At 50.8% G+C, this 18,586-nt stretch overlaps 2 protein-coding genes and 1 long non-coding RNA gene across 5 annotated transcripts in view; 2 read left to right on the top strand and 1 right to left on the bottom strand.

The window, feature by feature from the left end:
* The window catches only part of LOC148124534 (uncharacterized), a 30,480-nt gene extending 24,713 nt beyond the window's left edge, over window positions 1-5,767 (top strand). Inside the window, exon 3 of the long non-coding RNA XR_015739730.1 lies at window positions 5,091-5,767. This is a non-coding gene — a long non-coding RNA (uncharacterized LOC148124534). The remainder of the gene's footprint in view (window positions 1-5,090) is intronic.
* MRRF (mitochondrial ribosome recycling factor) lies at window positions 3,681-11,443 on the bottom strand. 3 transcript variants are annotated; one of them, XM_026712285.2, is made up of 7 exons: window positions 11,305-11,443; window positions 10,719-10,899; window positions 9,435-9,584; window positions 8,206-8,324; window positions 6,915-7,006; window positions 4,711-4,870; window positions 3,681-4,157 (listed from the first exon to the last, which is right to left on the bottom strand). In XM_026712285.2, exons 2-7 carry the CDS (start codon window positions 10,879-10,881, stop codon window positions 4,080-4,082), a joined length of 762 nt encoding a protein of 253 aa, XP_026568070.1. In that variant the 5' UTR covers window positions 10,882-10,899; window positions 11,305-11,443; the 3' UTR covers window positions 3,681-4,079. The 3 variants fall into 3 exon arrangements, with proteins under 3 accessions (XP_026568070.1, XP_026568071.1, XP_087770433.1); XM_026712286.2 differs by having other exon boundaries at window positions 11,309-11,431; XM_087914307.1 differs by lacking the exon at window positions 10,719-10,899 and having other exon boundaries at window positions 11,305-11,372.
* A 77-nt stretch (window positions 11,444-11,520) lies between these two features.
* Window positions 11,521-17,792, top strand: RBM18 (RNA binding motif protein 18). The gene is made up of 5 exons (XM_026712289.2): window positions 11,521-11,828; window positions 15,479-15,605; window positions 15,708-15,794; window positions 16,179-16,264; window positions 17,097-17,792. Exons 1-5 carry the CDS (start codon window positions 11,704-11,706, stop codon window positions 17,254-17,256), a joined length of 585 nt encoding a protein of 194 aa, XP_026568074.1. The 5' UTR covers window positions 11,521-11,703; the 3' UTR covers window positions 17,257-17,792.
* Window positions 17,793-18,586: the final 794 nt, after the last annotated feature.

Here is an 18,586-nt window from a genome sequence, read left to right as displayed (position 1 = left end):
ATAGAGATCCTCAGCCATCCAGGTCATGGTTGTCCCCAAGGTGCTTTTTCAAAAAGCAACTGGACTTCTTTGCTTGTTTTTTCTTTTCTTTTCTTGAAGACGTTTCGCCTCTCATCCAAGAAGCTTCGTCAGCTCTTGACTGAGGGGGAGAATGGAAGGATTTATAGGAACCGAGGAAGCTTCTTGGATGAGAAGCGAAACGTCTTCAGGGAAAAACCAAGGGAGCCCGGATGCCTTTTGACAAAGCACCTTGTGGGGGGGGCTTCCTATCAGGATCTGGGCAGGATGCATGAAGCCCATTGCTAGCAGAGAAGCCTCTGCTCCCGAGAGCTTGCAGTCTAAGAGCCTTTTCACAAGAGGAGTGGTGGGGAAGGGGGCTCTTGATTTCGGCAAAAGGGGTCAGTCTGGAGGGCCAGGCCAGGAGGGAAGGGGCAGAGGATGGAGGCCTCGGGAGTGGAAGGCTTTCGGTCCAGCTGTCCTCACCGGAGTCGAGTCCGAGACAAACTGGCCATCCGGGGGAACGACAGCTCACCAGAACCGACAGGGGGGTCCCTTCCCTGCCTGGTACCGATGCTCAGAACGGGGAGGGGGCTTGGGACCCCTGAGGGAGAGAAAGTGGGGAGTAGGGGGGCAGGGAAGAGAGCCATTTCCAGGTCTGGGGGCAGCGGGTGGGCAGCCTTTCACCGGCCACAGAGAAGAAGTGAAAAAGCTGGACAGGAAGTCTGGAGGAGTGGAAACCCGATCAGCCAGGAAAGGAATCAAATTCATCGTGGACTCCGCTGTACCAGCCCCCCCCCCCCCACCCCCCGGAACCATCCGCTGCCCCCCCCCCCAAAACAGATTCATTTCAGAGGCATAAATGCTTCCAGGTTGCAAGGGAGATGCCATAGGTCAAAAGAGCAGGTGGGCTGGGCTCTGGATTGGGGTAGGTGGGGGCCGTGTGGCCAGTGCTACCCACCCTCCACTGAGCCGTGCATTAGGGGACCAGACCCTCCTGCTGTCTTGGCCGTTATTGCTTAATGATGGTTTGTCCCAGGCATCAAACCTTGAAATGGGGCTTGCCACCCCGGGGGTTGGGCTCAAGCTACGGACTGACCATCAACCAGCTCGGGCTGGGAGGGGGTCAGTTATGGCTGCCTGTGGGCTGGAAGAGGCCCCTACAGGATGGGGAGCCCCACAGGCATCTGCGGTCAAGGCCAGAACATGGCTGCCCCACCCCCACCCCTCCTCAAATCATACCAGATCCTGGCTTAAACATGGCCTGATTGCGCAAGGGAGTGGGTCTCCCCGATCCCGGTTGGATTCTCATTGGGACAACAAAGTTGCTGGGTGTTCCTGCCCCCCCCCCCACTTTCTGGGGGAGGGGAGAGGGATAAAGCAGGCAGGTTAACTGCAGCAGCTGCAAGGCAGCAATTTAGCGTATGGGATCATTTACCTGATTAGAGAGTTTATTTTATAGAAATTGCTTCAGAATGGGTCGGCGTCCGGGGAGGGCGCTGGCGAAGGCGTCAGTCCCTCTATACGGGGGGGTGAGGGCGAGCCCCAGCCACCAGGAAAGCCGTCCTTGCTCCCTTGCTTCAGCGGCACAAGAGATCATGCCCCTTAATTCGAGGCGGATGAAGACGTCTTGCCAGGGGACGAAGCCCTGGAAAGTGGCCCGCCGGGAGTTTCCTTCTGCTCCCCCAGGGAAAAAAGCGGATGGGATGCTCTGGATAGCCTCCTGGAAGTCAGGTGTGGCAGGTGAACTTGCAAGTAAAGGCTCCCTCCTAGATGGACTGTTAAAAGTCGGAGGGGGAAAGGGGCCCCTCCATTCCTGCCACTTTCACCACCGGTGCTCCGTGGTTATCATGGCCGAGCCTTCCCGTTGGCACGGTTGATGGACAGGGAAAAGCAGAGTTGGAAGCTTCAAGGGGGCAAGATTTAACCCCCTGCCCTTAAAAGGTTCCTCTCCATTGGCGAGTTTGAGCTGTGTAGGAACGGAATGGGGAATGGCGGGAAGAGTTGGAGTTAATGCCTGTGGCCAACAGTCAAGGAAGTCTTCCCTGTTTAGTCCAAAAGGTGGTTTTTGAACAAGCGACGCCTATGGCTTTGGTAGCCCTGAAACGGCCATTCTCTGCCGCGCAGCTTCTATGGCTGCTGCCCCGTTGATGGCAGCTGGTTTTGTATACTTCCAATCTGCACTGGAAAGAGTTGGGACATTCTTGGAAATTAATCGAAAGGGAAGAAGCAAGGAAGGAATATAAGAACAATGAAAAGGTTAGGACTCTCTCATTCTCTCTGTGCTGGCCCTTAACTTCCTGGGTAGGCCCCACCCACCTTTTGTCTGTCTGTCTGTCTATATCTATCCATCCCTCCATCCATCTCTATGTATCTATCCTACCCATCCATCGATCCAGTCTTGTCTTTCTATCCATCCATCCAGTTGTCTATCCATCCATCTATCCATCTCTATATATCTATCCTATCCATTCATCCAGTCTTGTCTATCCATCCATGTCTATCCATCCATCCAGTCTTGTCTGTCTATCCATCCATCCAATTGTCTGTCCATCCATCCATCTATCCACCCAGTCTTGTCTATCCATCCACTACTCAACCACCCATCTACATATCATTTATCTGTTCACACACACACACACACACACACACTTATGCACACACAAAAACAGAGGGAGATTTTAATGCGGGAAGTTCTCCCTCATTTGCATGTGTTTTGCGCCTGGCACCACCAAGGGGTGCCGGGGTCAATTGAAACTCAAGAAAAAGAGGAGAAATTTTATGCAAAACTGTTGATTGCATTTGTATGTAATGAAACCATCCAATATTCATCCGCCTCTGGGCGCTAATCGGGAAGGAGAACCGGAGGACCGGAGAGTGGCCGGGAAGCTGTAATGAGCTTCTGTAGTGATTAAATAAAAAATAAAAAAATATGCAGCACTTCAGCCCGCCGACAATCCAGCCAGAAAGCGCCTCTAATCAACACTGAATTTCGGAGGCAAAGCGATTATGCTGCTGAGCGCGTCTTTTTTTCCCCCCCCTCTGCTCGGCACCCTGTCGAAGAGGGCTGCGCGCCTGGTTAAACCTGGCTTGCCAACCTCGCACAGCAGCGCTCCTTATGACAGGAGGCGGCACGAAAAAAGCACAATCAGGAAGCCAGGCGCCTCCGTCCTTCGCACAAAAGCAATCCGCACCCCTCCAAAAAAACCCAACAACAACCCCGAGGTTCAAAAGAGGAGCAATCACCTCTCTTTTGAACTTCCAACGTTGGCTTGAGGCGGCCTGCGGTCTTTCCATCCAGGCCCAGATGGGTTTTTTTTTCCAAGCATTGGGCTTTTCTGCCCACGTCTTTTTCTCTCGCGCACAAAAGCGGGCTTTAAAAAAAGGGATTGGCAGGAGCGAAGAAACCGGCGCGTCTGTCCTTTGCTGCAAACAGGCTGGCTGTTTTCAATGCCTGGACTCGATTTGTTTCAAGCTAAACTATCACCAACCACCCCCATACCAAAAAAAGAAAGAAAGCGCCAATTCTGCAATCAGGGGCGCGGCACTGGCATCCTCAGTCGAAAAAGAGGGGGTACGACTCATTGTAAACAAGTGAGCTTGCCACTTCAGGAGAGACGACGTGCCCATTTCCACGCACTCTGACGTGGCTCAAAAATGAGGGGTTCAGCAAGCAGCCCTCAGATCATTCAGACTTGCTTTATTTCATAGACAAAATTCCTGATGGATTTATGAAGTCCCCCTCTCCCCCCCCAGCATCCTCTGTTCCTCCAAAGTCAGGCACCACAGGCCATTTAATCGATGATTGTTCCGTGATTCTTCTTTTTCTTCCAAAATGGCTTCTGGGTCTGTGGCACCAAAGTCACGCTGTGCTCTCCACGACGGAGCTGAGATCACGGCTGTTGGGGAGCCAAAGACGCAGCTCCAGGCGCAGCCCGCTTCCTCAAGTCCCGAGCTTTGATTCGCTGCCCAAAGTTGCTTCCTGCAGTTGAAAAATCATGACTGACCGTTTTAGCCAGAAGAAAGCAGCTTGCGGTGACCTCTGTGTGTGTATGAGAGAGAGAGAGAGAGACAGACAGGCTCTAGACAAGCAGCTCCTTCATTTTTGCTGCCAATAGCTTGTCCATTTCCTCTGTGGCATCTTCGGTCATTTGCTGAATCTGTGGCAAATTGAGAAAAAGAACACTTTGTGAATTCTTTTTAGAAAAAAACTACCAGCAGGTAACAAATGGCAACAATCGCCATCGGGATTTTCGTCAAAAGCACGAGAAATGTAGGGATGTCCGTCATCATGCGCTTTTTAATGACCCCCATCATCCCTTTGCGGGGTGGAGTCTGGACAACTGAATGGAGCTGAGTGTTTGAATGGCCGGAGGCCTTTCCTGTCGCCAATGCAGAGTTCTGTTCAGCAGGCAGGTTCTCATCATGCCCAGAGAGAGAAATATATCCGCCTCTACCTGGGATCGAACTCAAAGATTGCGAGGCGGGGAGCTCCACCTCTGGGCCACACCGCACCACTCAAATGTAGGGACGTCCCTCTGGGTCAAAAAATAAAGGCCAGCGACCGAATGAGGACACGGCTGTCCAGAGGCAGGGAGACCTCTGAGGTGAGGTGCCAAATTTCTGTGTTCTGCGAGGGGGGGGGAGCTGTTAGTTCAGGACAGGACAGCCTAGTGGTCAGCACCAGCCTGTAGCCTCCCAATCCCCCAGTACCTGCTTCTCTATCAACCGGATGGTGTCTTCCGACGTGGTTCCTTTGGCTCTCTTCACCTGATTCATGGCCCCGGTGCGGACTTTACGCAGGGACTCCTTGGCCTTGTTAGTGAGCTGCTTGGCGACCGTGACCAAGTTCTCCCTATGTTCACGGGTGATTCTGGCAGGAGAAAAGCAAAGGAGAAAAGGACCCTCTTGGCACGGAGCCATGCATGAAAGTGACCAGAGATGATATCAGAGTTTGGGATTAATTGAATAGATTAACTTCTTTCTTTCTTTCTTTCTTTCTTTCTTTCTTTCTTTCTTTCTTTCTTTCTTTCTTTCTTTCTTTCTTTCTTTCTTTCTTTCTTTCTTTTTCTTTCTTTCTTTCTTTCTTTCAGAATTGTAAATAAGCTTTATGAAATAAACAGGTGGAAAACCATGCAGAACCTGACATAAAAGGTGTACATGTCATGTAGTGTTAAGGGATTGTTGCTATCAACTTTTTAGGTAGTAAAAGTTAAAGGTTTATTGGGATTTAAAGGGGAGGTGATTAATGAATATATAAACTGTAGGGGTGGCACACTTAAATTAGTAATTTAGGGGGAACTATTGTTTTGCTTAAATATTCGTATGAAATTAGAACACGTGAAAGGATGAAATAAGAATACGGGATGAAATTGCAAACATGACAGATAAAAGTACCAAAGGACAATAGTTATGAAGAGATGAGATTAATTATGATTTAAATCAGCATTTTGAACAATATAATAAATAAAAGATAGGTAAAAGCATCGTTAAGATAGGAAGTTGAATGTAAAAGATGAATACGTAACTATGATCACATCTGTATGTAAATGTGGAAATCTTGAATTATGCTGTTCACTAAAAAGAGACTTTTTTACAAAAATGTGGAAAACTGTAATAAAACTTGTTTTTTTAAAAAAAAAAGTGCCCAGAGATGCAAATTTGAAAACAACGGAGAAAATGTTGGAAGGCTAAAGAAGGCTGAACCTCACGGAAAGAAGAAGCAGCCATGGCTCGGTTGGCGGGTGGCAGGAGGGCAATATATTTTGGAATAATACCTGATAAAAGAGTTTGCATTTCTGGCTTTTTTTTTTTTTAATGACTACAGTTTCTGGAGCTGTGGAGATCACGCCTTTGCCTCAGCAGGCACGATATGGGTGGCACCCACCCTCAGAAGGCAGCCTGGTAATCAAACCACCTGGGCCTTGTCCCCCAAAAGAGTGACAGTGGCCGGGTAAAAAAAAATGGAGAAAGCGGGAGGCTCAGATCTTCTCTGTCTTGCCGGTTCTTGGATTTCTCCTCCTCTCCAGGAATTCAGATTGGAAGATGACCTGGGAGCATGCTAACAATCAGGCTGCTGCAATTAGGAGAATAATAGCAGCCTCCTTCAGAATTGGAGGAGAGGGAGGGGGAGAAAGGGACGCCCGAGACGGGCAGGAGACCGGGAACCGGATTGGCTGGGGAGGGGAGCGGGGGAGCAAAGGGATCCCATTCCATCTCCTTCCGTCCCACACAATTGGCTTTTCTTAAAGAGAGCCGGGTTTAATAACTGCACCCTTCATTGGCTGGTGCTAAAGGGGCTTTCAATGTGGCCCTGACTCAGATGTAAGCATTCACACAAACGCCCCCATCGGCTACCTTTGATTCAAATGCCAAAGCAACTTGCAAAACTTCAGCAAACCAGGTATGTTTAAAAGGCAAAAGGGCCCAGCGGAGATCATACTACCTTAGACTTCTCAGGAAACAACAACGGAATGAAAAACGGCCGGTGACCTTCTACCGCTGCACCATAGAGAGTATCTTAACTTATTGCACCTCTGTATGGTTTGCCAATTGCACAGGGGCAGATGGTACAGCGCTCCAGAGGGTGAACGTCATTGCCCAGAGGATCATGGGTTGCCCTCTCCCCTCTTTGGAAGAGTTTTATAGCTCCCGCTGCCTCAAGAAAGTTCAAAACATCCTCAAAGATCCATCTCATCCTGGGCACCCTTTTTTTTTTGAACTATGGAAAATTCTGGGGTGCCACACTAGGCAGCCCCTGTCAAGAGCTCTTCCACCCACACCCCTACCAAAGTGTAGGAGGAGGCAAGAGGAGGACCTGGCCATTCTAAGGGGCCATTCATTTAGCCAAGCAGGCAAAATCGCCAGGGGCGGTTTTGGCCATCAAAGGACTGAGAGAACGTGGCCGAGTGACTTACTTTGGAACCGGCACGCGAATCAACAGCCCATCCGCTTCCGGGTTGAGATTCATCCCGCTCTGTTGGATAGCCTTAACGGCCGCAGCTGTGCTCTGCAACCACGGCAAGATGTTAAAAAAAAAAAAAATGGCAGGGGGGGAATTAGCAAATAATTATTACCAGACGCCAGGACTCCCCATCAGCGGAGAGCAATCCTTCTTGACAGAACATGGAAACATTTAGTTTGCTTACCGGTGAGATCAGGAAGTTACATCGGCCCCTTTGATCAAAACTGAACTGCAATTCTGCAGGGAGCCCCCCCCCCCCCCAGCCCCTTTCCTCCTGCCCTCCCCCTCCCCAGCCCAGGATCGAAGATATTGGTGAAGAGGCTTCAGAAGGGGAGGGATGGGGGAAAGAAGGAGACCGACTAAGCGAGAGAGGAAAGAAGGAAGCAGAAAGGAAGATGGAAACCATCTTGACAGTTTGAGGCAACGCAGATAGCAAAAAGAGGCAGCAAATCCTCCCGAGGGCTCCGGACTCCTGCAAGATGTAGGAAGAAAGCCGATGAAGGATTCCAGGATGGGCCTTTGGCTGCCAAAGCCCTCACGTGGTCCTGCTTGGGGCTTACAGGGAAGGCCTCAATCACGTTAACTCGTTCCACATTGCACCGGGCAAGTGTGAAAGTAAAAGGGATTAGCACCAGGCCTGTTCTTCACATCTCTGGGTTTTCTGGCAGGCATTTGCTGGGAACCTTTCCTTCCCCCCAGGCTCAAAGTTTGTGCCACACACAGCCCTTTGGCAGGCAGCGGAGCGAGGACCGTGGGCTCTCCCCTGCATCTGAGGCGCCAAAGCTGGCCACGGCTCTCCTTTTTTGCATTTGTTAGCTCATTTCTCTTAACCAAAAACACTCCGTTTTGTTCTCTTGGGGAGTCAGGAGAGGAGTGAGGAAGGAGCAACCCAACTCAAACTCCCTAGTCTTTGGAAGGCTTTCCTGCTCCTTTCGGGTCTGTTAACCCTCTTCCTCCAAAGCAAACGTGGCTGCGTGATTTGGTTCTGCAAAAGCTCCGATGTCACTCATAGCTTATGCAGTGATACCGAAGTGTGGAAGCCAAAAAAATAAAAGGATCTCCACTCCCGAGGAGCTTCCGGTCTGAGCCACAGCAGACACAAAGGCAGGGGCCGCAAGTCGTCCTGGCAGCAACAACCGGGCAGGAAGCCAAAGAGGGAACAGTAGCATTTTCCACACCCAGGGGGCTCCTGGGATCAGGAGATTTGGATCTGCCAAGCGGGATGGAACAAGAAATCTACTCACTTCTGGAAAGCTGCTCATGTTAACCACAAGGAGCTGCGCAGAATGTTGGGAAATTTGTGCAAGCTGGTTTAATGGAAACTTCCCATCCTTGGTGGCAACAATGATCGAATCGAGAGCCCCTGAAATGAGAAATACAACGGTAGCAAAACCCTTTGCGATTCTGGCTCGGGTATTATCAGTCCTCCTCTCTTTATAGTTTGCTGTTCTTATTGCATTTCACTACGTTTATCCGTCCAAGCTTTCATCTTATATAGCTTTGGGATCGACCTGGAAAGCTCCCGATATGAGGCTGTTTCTAAAAAAATATACTGGCATCAAAACATCTTCAAAATAGGGTGTATTGCAAGTGTCTGGCTTCTGAAATTCAAATCCACCAGGATGTTTCTATCCCCTGCTTCTTTCAGGCAGGAGACAATGTTCTCTTTCATTACATCCTGAACCTTCAAGGGATCTAGTGCAGTGGTCGCCAACCAGTGGGGACCACTGATGGTCCGCGAGAAAATTTTGGCGGTCTGCAGAGAAATGTCACCCCCCCCAAAGCAATTAATCCAGGCTGTGCGGGAACACGAGGCTTGTGGTGCTTGCATTGTGAACAACATGAGGTAGTGAGGGGAGGGGGAGAAGGGTGGAGGGGGGGAACTTGCCCCACTCTCCCCACACGCCTGGCCTGGCCATCGGGCTGCTTCTTTCTGCTCCTTTCTTCTTCTGCTTTTGGCTTCACACAAGGAAAGCAGCAAAAGTCTTTCTTTCCCTCCCCCAAACTCCAACTGAAATGAGTCTTTGGGACCTTACAAGGCCTCCTGCTCCAGCGCGACAAGTTTCACAAAGATTCATTTCTGGCGGAGTTTGGGAGAGAGAAAGAAAGACTTCTGCTGCTTCCCTTGCATGAAGCCAAAAGTCTTTCTCTCTCTCTCTCTCCCCCCCGAGAATGGAGCTGGAGATGGTATCCTGCAATCCCAAATAAAGAACGATCAATCAGTAGGAAAACAGGGTGGGGAATTTTCCTGCAGACTTTTTTGGGGGATTTTCCCAGAGTTTCTGGTCCGCGGGATTTAAAATCATGAGTTTGGTGGTCCCTGAGGTCCAAAAGGTTGGTGATTCCTGATCTAGTGGATCAGGCCAAAAAAAAAAAAAGCGCAGAGTTTTAAACAGCAGAATGTGCTGTGGGCAAGAAAACGACATTATGAGTTGGAACAGCACCCCAAAAACTGCAGAGAGAAGTCCCTCACCTGGGTTTGTTCTGATGCTCAAAGTTTTGTTGAAATTTTCCTGTAGGGTTTTGACCACCAAGCTCATTTCTTCGTTTAACTCTTCTAGGCTGATGATGTCCTCTACCAAGGAAGTGTTGATGTTCACACGGACCTGACTTTTCCCTTTAGCTGCGGAGAACAGAGCCAAGTTAGTTTGCTTACCTAGGACTTCTTTGGGGCTTACTTCCGGAGCACTCTTGAAATAGGGCCGTGTGTTCCACATTGTGACCTCTGCTAACCCCAACCAACCCTCTGTCATTAGAAAAGATTAAACATCTTGAGCTTTATTTGATTATGCACATTATTACCGAGGCAAGGATAGCATTTGCCCAGAACTGGAAAGAGATAGTTATACCAAGTGAAGAAGAAGTAATATACAAAATCTTGCTATGCGCTGAAATTGACAAGTTAACTCTAGAAAGGAAAAACAAAGATGAATTGGCATACTACGCAATTTGGGATAAATTCTATCATGGATGGGAGCAGAGAGGAATGTCTTAAGTTGGGAAAGGAGCTGTTGAAAGGGTAAATGATTGGATGAAATGAAAAGAAGACGAATGATGTTAGAAATGTAATATATGAATGAAACGTATACATGTATATAGTTGAATAATTGTTCATAGAGAAAGATAGATAGATATGAGATATTGACCCAAAATCACGTCAAATCAACTTCACCATGTTCAATGTTTTTAATTGTTTTGTTTAATAAAAATTTTAAAAAAGAAAATATTAAGCATCTTACTTTCACTCTCTCATCCTGGACTCCAAAGCCCTAAAGGTTTTGGACTGTCTTTCAGGAGGGATATCTATGGAGATTCTCAATCATCCAGGACAAGGTTGTCCCAAAAGTGCTTTTCCAAAAGACAAATGGACTTTCTTGTGTTTTTTTTCCCCTTTCCCTAGAAAATGTTTTGCTCCTCATCCAAGGAGAACTGAAGAAGCTCCTTGGATGAGAGGCGAAATGTTTTCAAGGAGAAAAAAAACAAGAAAGCCCAATTGCCTTTGGGGAAAGCGCCTCTGGGACTTTGAGGAGGGTGCATTTCAGCCCCTGGATCCAACCGTCCTCCCTTTGATATACCATAGTGACTTATTGGAAGTAATACGAATGTCAGTGATGGGATTTATAGTTTATAGGATCGTGAGAAGAAGCAATTTTAGTCTTTGGAGCCTCCCAGAGAGGCAGGACAGGGAGAAACGGAAGTGGTGGTCTCAAGGGGCCCTTCCGCCTCCTTGGCCTTTGACACCCACAGCTTTCCTCACCTTTAACCTTCTTCGTGGCCAGGGTCCTGACTTGTGGGGTCTCGAGGGCCCGGCAATCCCGGAAGCCCAGCAGCAGGAAGGGCCTGGGCTTTGGAAGGGCTTGCCAGGGGGGCCGACAGAGCAGGGCAGGCAACCGCCGGAGACCTTGGAGGGGTCCGGCCATGGCGCTGCAGTTGCCCACCTGGAAGAGAGCAGAGCTTTGGTTAGTCCTTGTTAGTCTGGGCCCCGTTAGGGGCTGCTGCCCCACTCCCAAGGGGAGATTGGGGGGGGGGCATTGCAGAGTGGAAGCAGACACCCCCCCCCCGCAGGGAAGCCCCCCCTCCCAAGAGTCCTGGTCTTTCAAAATGAGACCTTTGCCCTCCTTCCCCAAATGAGGACTCTACTAAAAGATCAACAGCAGCAATGCAACTTGGCTTGCTTGGAGACCAGGAATCCCTCGTGGGGGTGGGGACTTCAATGCAAACCTGCCTCCCAGCCAAGCTGAATTTCTATTGATAACAATATTTTAATATATTAGTAATAATAATAATTTGGGGAAGGAGGAGATTTCCCCCCCCCCACTAAAAAAGTGGATTAAAATCTATACTTGCAAATAGCTGGAGTCTCCTCTTCTTCCGGCCCCGCCCACTTTCAAGACACGCCCCCTCGGTGCCTCCCTCTTCCCCTCCCTGCCGCCGCTCCTCGCCTCGGTGGACCAAGCAGGGGCGGGGGGGCGCGTAGTAGGAGCCGTCGCGCGGCGGTGACGTCATTCCTCCCGCGCGGCAGTGCTGCTGACGTCGACGTCCCGCGCCGCCGCGCGCCCCTTGGCGCGGAGGAGTGACGGAAGAGCCAGCCCGGGCGAAGCGCTGAGGAGGAGGAGGAGGAGGAGGAGGTCGCGGAGGGGGCGGGGTAGAGGGGGCTGCACTCTGCACATGCCCAGAGGCGCGGCGTCTTCACCGCTAGCCCACTCGGGAGGCTCCGGAAGGGCGGCGATCTTGAGGCCCGGATGGCGAGCGCGGGCCGAGCCCCTCCGCAGAGCCTGCGCCTGGAGAACGCCTCGCTGCTGTCCGAGGGGGCCCTGCAGGACGGGCACCGCCTCTGGATCGGGAACCTCGACCCCAAGATCACCGAGTGAGTCCGGCGGGGGGGCGACTGGGGGCTCCACCCCCCCCCAGGAGGAGGAGGAGGAGGTCTGGGCCTTCTTCCACCAGGGTCGCCTGCCGCCCCCTCCCCAGCCGAGAGACCCTCCTTGCATCTCCCCCCGCCCCTTTGAGCTGCTCCTGAGCTCCTTTCCCTGCCTGGGACGGCTGGCTTTGGTCCCCTGGCGTGGGGGGGGGCAAGGACACCCCCAGCCAAAAGACCCTCCTTGCATCCCCTCTTTGAATTGTTTCTGAACCCCTTTTCCTGCCTGGGACGGCTGGACTTGGTCCCCACCCTCAGGACCCCTCCAAGGAAGCAACTGCAGGCCCCCTCCCTTCCCCAGCCAAGAGACCCTCCTTGTGTTCCCTCTTGGGGCTGATCTGCTTCTGAGCTCCTTTCCCTGCCTGGGACGCCTGGCTTTGGTCCCCTGGGGTGGGGGTGGGGGCAAGGACCCCCCCAGCCAAAAGACCCTCCTTGCATCCCCTCTTTGAATTGTTTCTGAACCCCTTTTCCCGCCTGGGACGGCTGGACTTGGTCCCCACCCTCAGGACCCCTCCAAGGAAGCAACTGCAGGCCCCCCTCCCTTCCCCAGCCAAGAGACCCTCCTTGTCTTCCCTCTTGGGGCTGATCTGCTTCTGAACTCCTTTCCCTGCCTGGGATGGCTGGCTTTTGTCCCCTGGATCAGGACCCCGATGGTGGGGGGAGCGCTGGGCATCCCCTTCCAAGGCAGGAAGGGCAACCCCCGCCCCCCCATCTTGAAGGCTGCAGCTGCCTGTGCCCCCCACCCCCTCTGTTTCTGGTGGCATCAAACGCGAAGTGGGTGCACGTTTGACATTCCCTTGGCCTCCCGTGATTAGTGCATTTAAATTGCCTGCTAACATGTTTGAGCCCCTTGAAGTGGGGCAATTAAACGCGGAGGAGGAGGAGGCGAGCTTGATTGCCGGGAGGGAGATTAACCAGCGGCGGCGTTGGGGCAACCGTTTTGCCTCCCCCTCCCAGCCCCACTTTGCCAAACAATCTCCGATTTATGCATTCCAAGTGGCTGTCTTGTCTTATCTGCCCGATATTGTCTGCCTCTCAGCTGTGGAAGCAATTTTTGCCCGGCTCCGTCTCCTTCTCCCATCCGCAAGTGCTTTTTTTTGTTCCAAGTGCTCTTCTTTTCAGCTGGGCAGGGTCCTAATCGCGCCTCTAAGTGGAAATCTGTCATTAATGCCCTCTTGACGAGGATTCATTCAGGGCTGCACTAACCGGCCTCTTCTCTGTTTTGCATTAATTAGCATTTTTTGGACCAGTGTTTGTATTGGTGAGGCTTCTCGGGGTTGAGCAATTTGTGGCGGCTGCTCAGCTGATGGGCGCTCGCAAAGGGAGGCTTTTCAGTGCATGAATTGGTGTTGTGAAGTTTTTGGAAGTTAAAAGCATCTCTGAGCATAAGCGTACTGACGGGGCCAGTTGGATTGGCAGGCTGGGGAATCTGAGATTCTTTCCCCAGAATACAGGTGTCGTGTGGATCACTGCCCTGGCTATTACAGCAGTTGCTTAAAAAGTTTTAGGTTCTGCATAATGACAGTGCAATCTGATTAAAGGTTCGAAAACCCTTTGAGGTCTTCCAACCAGGTGCAAAATGGAACACTTGGCATTGAGCCCGTTTGATGTACGTTTTATGCCACAACAGAATTTACGTCCCTTAGCATTTTCACACGTTCAGAATAACAGAACAGAAGCTTCCATGCTGTCCTTTCTGGCCCACTTCTTTTCGCTTCAGTTTGCTTCCGTTCACCTGTCTTCCAAGTGAGAATTCTGCCCTTCTGGGATAAAAAAAAAACCCCCCCGCTTTGCATTGCAACCGTAAGGGAAGCGAGTGGGGCCTCTATACACACGCAAGAGGCCTCTCCGCCTCTCCCTTTAAGATCCACCTCGAGGAATTGTCCTGGCGTAAATGGGTTTAGCATGTGGCTGGGGCCATTCCCATATCCTTAGGCAAGCATTGTTTGAAGCAACCTTCAACTCGGCCTTTGAATAGCGCTCAGGGTGCCAGGAGGAAAACTGGCGGAAAAGGAAATGGGACTTGGACAGATTGTCTGGCCTGTGTTTTGGATGGCAGGAAGTAGGAACGGGGGCCTACTCTCCTTCCTCTGCCTGGGGCTTCTGGTCCCAGGTACCCCATCAAAATAGCTCTGGTAATTTTCAGCAGCCCGGCTTCCTGTTCCCTGTCTGTAACGCAGCTCTTTCGTTACTCAGAAATGATTTTAGCACCTTGTAAGTCACAGTCAAGGATGTCGGAAGTAAAGAATTGGGCAGAGAAGAGGGATTTGCAGAGGATGGACAGAAAGCAAAAACGTACAGGTAGCTCGTAAACTTACAGGTTGCCTTGAGAGTCCCGGAGTTGAGTGTCGTAGGTTCCACAACAGAGCAACTCTGTGGGGAGATTATCAAATATTAACCGAAAGATTCAAACTCGTGCCTGTCATTTCTTTTTCTTTAGACTCCAGACATGTTCATCTTGTAGTAGAAGAAAGTCAGAAATGGACTTGGCAAAGTGGGTAAAGAAAGATGCCAGAAACCATCTTAAATGCCCATAACCAGAATCCTGCCATCACCGAGTCTGGGGGACTCGCTGGCTCATTACCTGGCACTCGGGTTGATGGGACTGAGCGTTTCCCTGCCTTTCCCCTTGGAAACGGCTTCTGTCCCCCGTTACTCTTTTGGGAGACAACCCAAGGAAAGCCCCACAATTTGAATTTGGATGAATTTCAGGCTGATGAACCTGGCCAAACAGGCCGCAAAGTTGCCAAAGGAAACCTAATGAGGTTCCTCAAGGCAAGTTGCTTGATGTTTTTCGTTTCGAGAACAGGATGAACTGTGGCCGTTTGGGACTAAGGAAAACAAGCACATTTGCCAAAGAGAGGAGAAGAGTGGGGGGGGGGGGCGGGGGGCAGAAGGAGAATAGGGGTATTTTTATGCTCCTAACAATAGCTAATAAATCTTCAGATGACTTCCAGAAATAAATAAGCCTAAATTATGTGGCATATCTTCGTGGCTCAAAATATTCCTCAGCTTATTGTAAGGACGATGCCCGCAAATTAGCTACCATATAAGGATAGATTATAGAAAGGAGAGTGTTACGATCTAACTGTGGAGAGAGAGAGAGGTGAAAACATGACTCTACTTATAATTGCCCTGAAGCCACCTCTTTTGTGCCTTTCCCCCCCCATTTGTCTTAAAACTCTTTTTTCACACTTTTTTGTTTTTGCTTTTTTGGCATTTGCGTTTTTTCTTACTTTATAAACGGGCCAGTTTCTCTCTCGCCCCCCTGCTTTTTCCTGGAAAAGATCTGCCTGCTTTGGGAGACTGCTTCAATTCCTGGAATCTTCTCAGTCATTTCAAGGAAATGTCTATCTTGGTGGGAACCCACAGGAAGAGGTACAGCTGGCCAGGGAAGCTGTGGATTCCCTTCCCTCCCCAGAGGTCCCCAATGACCCCTTGTTGGCCCTACCGTATTTCATTTGGCCACCTGACGCTGCACGGCCATCATCCTGAAAATGCCTTCAGGCAAAAAAACAACGGTAATGTTGCTTTTCTCCTTTAATTGAGGTGGGTTTTTATAGCAGAATTTATTTCCTCTCCTTTATCCTCCCTTCCAGGTATCACCTTCTCAAACTCCTGCAGAAATTCGGCAAGGTGAAACAGTTTGACTTCCTCTTCCATAAGTCGGGGGTCCTGGAGGGGCAGCCCAGGGGCTACTGCTTTGTGAACTTCGAGACCAAACAGGTAGGCTGAGCCTTCGCTTAACTTAGGCCAGGCCTTCAGATGTCTCTCCAGCCCAGCAGCCTTTCTCAAGGGTTTTTTTTTTTTTTCCTTCCTCTCTCTCAGGAGGCAGAACAGGCCATCCATTGCCTCAATGGGAAGCTGGCGCTCTCCAAGAAGCTGGTTGTGCGGTGGGCTCACGCCCAGGTCAAGGTGAGCCCACTCCCTGTCTCTGCCGGTGTCCGAGTGGGCCCCCTCTTTCTTCCCCCACAACAGGCGGATGTTCCTTCACATCTCTGTGAAGTTGGTTGAGCTGCGCAACAACCTTTGTGTCCAGCGCACAATCTTTGGGAAGTGGCCCAAGGCCAGTTGCAGATTGAACACCCACAGAGGGGAAAGCCCTGTCGAAATTAACCTGGGTGACGATTGCTTTTTAATGGGTTTAACCAATATTACTTGCTCTTCTTGGGTTGATTGAAATTCCATCGTTACTTAAAATGGCCCTTCGGTGTCACCATCTGAAGGGCCACAAGGACGTCTCCGTTTCAGCTGGAAATGAGGGGTTAATTCCTGCTCTTTCTCCCCCCTCCCTGCCAGAGGTATGACCAGAATAAGAACGAGAAGACCCTTCCCATCAGTCTGGAGCCCTCTTCCAGCACGGAGACCCACCAGTCCAACCTGAGGTAAGACCTGCCTCTAATTGTGGGAGGGGGGGGGAAACTATCCTTTGACAATCAGCTAGAACATACGGGGCCCCAAAGAGCAGAAAAGGGGTTTTTTTTTGGTTGGGACATTCCCCATCCTAACATCTGGCTTCCCATAGTTTAAAGAGGTTTCTTTTGAAGAGACTGCAAGCTCGATGGCTGAATAGGGACAGGACGCAAGTTTCACCTGGCGCTGCAGATTAATTGCTTTGGGGGCGGGGGGACACGACACATTTCTCCACGGAGCACCAAAATTTTCCCACGGACCACCAGTGGGCCCCGGCTCACTGGTTGGCAGCCACTGTTTCAGCCCATAATACTTTGCCATGTATTGTGTGTCATGGCTAGCTGTGGCCGACCGATCCAAAAAGAACCTTTCTGTATGAAATGGGGAAAAGAAGACAGCGTAGCTGAAGTTCACCGAGGAGCGAGGAGCGCAAAACGCGGGAGGGCCTTCCTTTGCTAATTGAACAAACGGGGCATCGCCTAGCTATTCAGAAGGGGCCAGGGACAGCATCAGGGGCTCTCCTGGAGGAGCCAGCCATCAGCAGAGCTTTCCCCCAGCAACCGGACAGCCTCGATCTGCAGAATTAAACGCACCTCTGTGCATGTGGGACTCACAGCCACATGAGCACACGTGGGGACTGTGCGAGGAAAGAAAAGGGACCTGGAGGAGGGTGTGGCTTGAACCCAGGGACAGCGGGGAGGCGTGGGAAGGGGGGGCAGGCTTCTGCATGCACAAGGCTTCTGACTCTAAATCCAGGCCGCAGACAAGGTGACGTTTCAGCCGCCTCTGTTATTCACTCTGCAGCGTCAGTACCAAAATCAAAGCCATTGAAACCAAGCTGAAAATGATGTCGGAGAATCCCGACGCCGAGTTCCCACTGGCAGCCCCCTACGCGTACTTCAAGGCCCCCGAGAAAAAACGGACTGGCCCCTACTCCAGAGCTCCTTGGAAGTCCAAGAGGTGATGAGCACTCTCGGCAGATGGGAAGCCAGCTCGGAGGAACCGAGATAGGCGCTGCCCTGTCCTGGGCCTCGTGTGGGACTGCTGCCATTCCTCCTTTGCACACACGGAAGTCAACACTTCTGAGGGAAACGGCTGTAACACCATCCATAAATCTGTATAGAGCTTCTCCAACAAACTCGACTGGTTTAGTAGTAAAACCAGATTTCCTCCTCCCCCCAGCTAGATCCAGCTCCAAGATGTGTGTGTGTGTGTGTTTCAGTATGTTTTCACCACTTCAGTATTTGTTTTGACCTGAAGATAACGAAGAGTTCTGATGGCCTATGCAGAATATTATCTCTATCCAGTAGTAAAACATGCTCTGGGAAACCAGAGTTTCTTGCATCCTGAAACCGGGAAAAACCCAAAAGGGGGCAATGAAATTGGCAATAGTTGTCTGTGAGTAACAGCTGCATCGAGCACATCTGGGCATCGGTGTATGCATTATTATTTTCTTTAAAGTGAACATCACAGGAATAAACTTTTAGCCCACTTTTAAAAGTGCGCCTTGTTAAACTGGGATCATTTGTCAAAAATCTCTTAATTTCAAAACTGGTAAATTAGCCATCAGAATCTGGGCGATTTTTAAAAAAATAAATCTGTAATTAAAGCATGAGAGTCCTCGGCTAAATTTGAAGCCTTGCAGGGGAAGGTTGGCATCGGACCGGACAGGCTGTGGAGAAGCAGAGTGGCCGGCCACAGTCTTGAAACGAACTCCCCTTTTCCCCCCTGCCCTGTTAGGGTGTCGGTCCCAATCAGGGTGATTATCCACGGTCTGGGCCCTGTTCATCTCCGGTTACTTCCTCCAAACTGGAAAGTCACAGCCGGACCCTTGCCTCCTATCTGGTTACATACATGTTCACTCTCTCTCTCTCTCTCTCTCTCTCACACACACACACACACACACGCACACCCTGTGGCCATCCACCGCAGCAGCTAAGAACGAGGCAAGAGAAAGTACACATTCCCCTCTCCCTAGAACTCCCAGGTGAGGCACCTGGGTGACTCCAAGCTGGGCTGAGGCCTTTCTGAGCAACTCCTCTTCATAGGAGGCAGGCAGCTCTGTGTCCCAGGCCAGGTGCTTCTACCTGGGAGGTGAATGCTAGAGGGGCTTAGCCCAGGAGTCCTTCTGTGCTGATAGCCTGCTTGGCCTTCCCTCCGGGGCTGGCTGTGCCCTCGGGTTGGGTTTCTGGTGGGAAGGTGCAGGGGAGACCCAGGCCAGGCCTTCCTATGGCCTTTGCTGGCCTCTCCTTCATCCCCGCCCTGTTTAGCCGCAAGGAAGGAAGGAGGAACTT

Source organism: Pseudonaja textilis, chromosome 17, assembly GCF_049901715.1.
Source record: "Pseudonaja textilis isolate UNSWEBS1 chromosome 17, rPseTex1.2, whole genome shotgun sequence".
Classification (NCBI taxonomy): Eukaryota; Metazoa; Chordata; class Lepidosauria; order Squamata; family Elapidae; genus Pseudonaja; species Pseudonaja textilis.
Note: the sequence above shows the minus strand (reverse complement) of the source record. Positions and strands in the feature narration are given on the sequence as shown.

What these genes read in the sequence shown, in the direction of transcription:
- MRRF (XM_026712285.2), bottom strand. Translation starts at nt 10,881, where the DNA reads ATGGCCGGACCCCTCCAAGGTCTCCGGCGGTTGCCTGCCCTGCTCTGT. An exon ending in GGCCACGAAGAAGGTTAAAG is followed by an intron (nt 9,585 to 10,718) that starts GTGAGGAAAGCT and finishes TGTTCTCCGCAG; the next exon opens with CTAAAGGGAAAAGTCAGGTC. An exon ending in ATTCGCGTGCCGGTTCCAAA is followed by an intron (nt 4,871 to 6,914) that starts GTAAGTCACTCG and finishes TTCTCCTGCCAG; the next exon opens with AATCACCCGTGAACATAGGG.
- RBM18 (XM_026712289.2), top strand. Translation starts at nt 11,704, where the DNA reads ATGGCGAGCGCGGGCCGAGCCCCTCCGCAGAGCCTGCGCCTGGAGAAC. An exon ending in CTCGACCCCAAGATCACCGA is followed by an intron (nt 11,829 to 15,478) that starts GTGAGTCCGGCG and finishes CCTCCCTTCCAG; the next exon opens with GTATCACCTTCTCAAACTCC. An exon ending in GGGCTCACGCCCAGGTCAAG is followed by an intron (nt 15,795 to 16,178) that starts GTGAGCCCACTC and finishes CCTCCCTGCCAG; the next exon opens with AGGTATGACCAGAATAAGAA.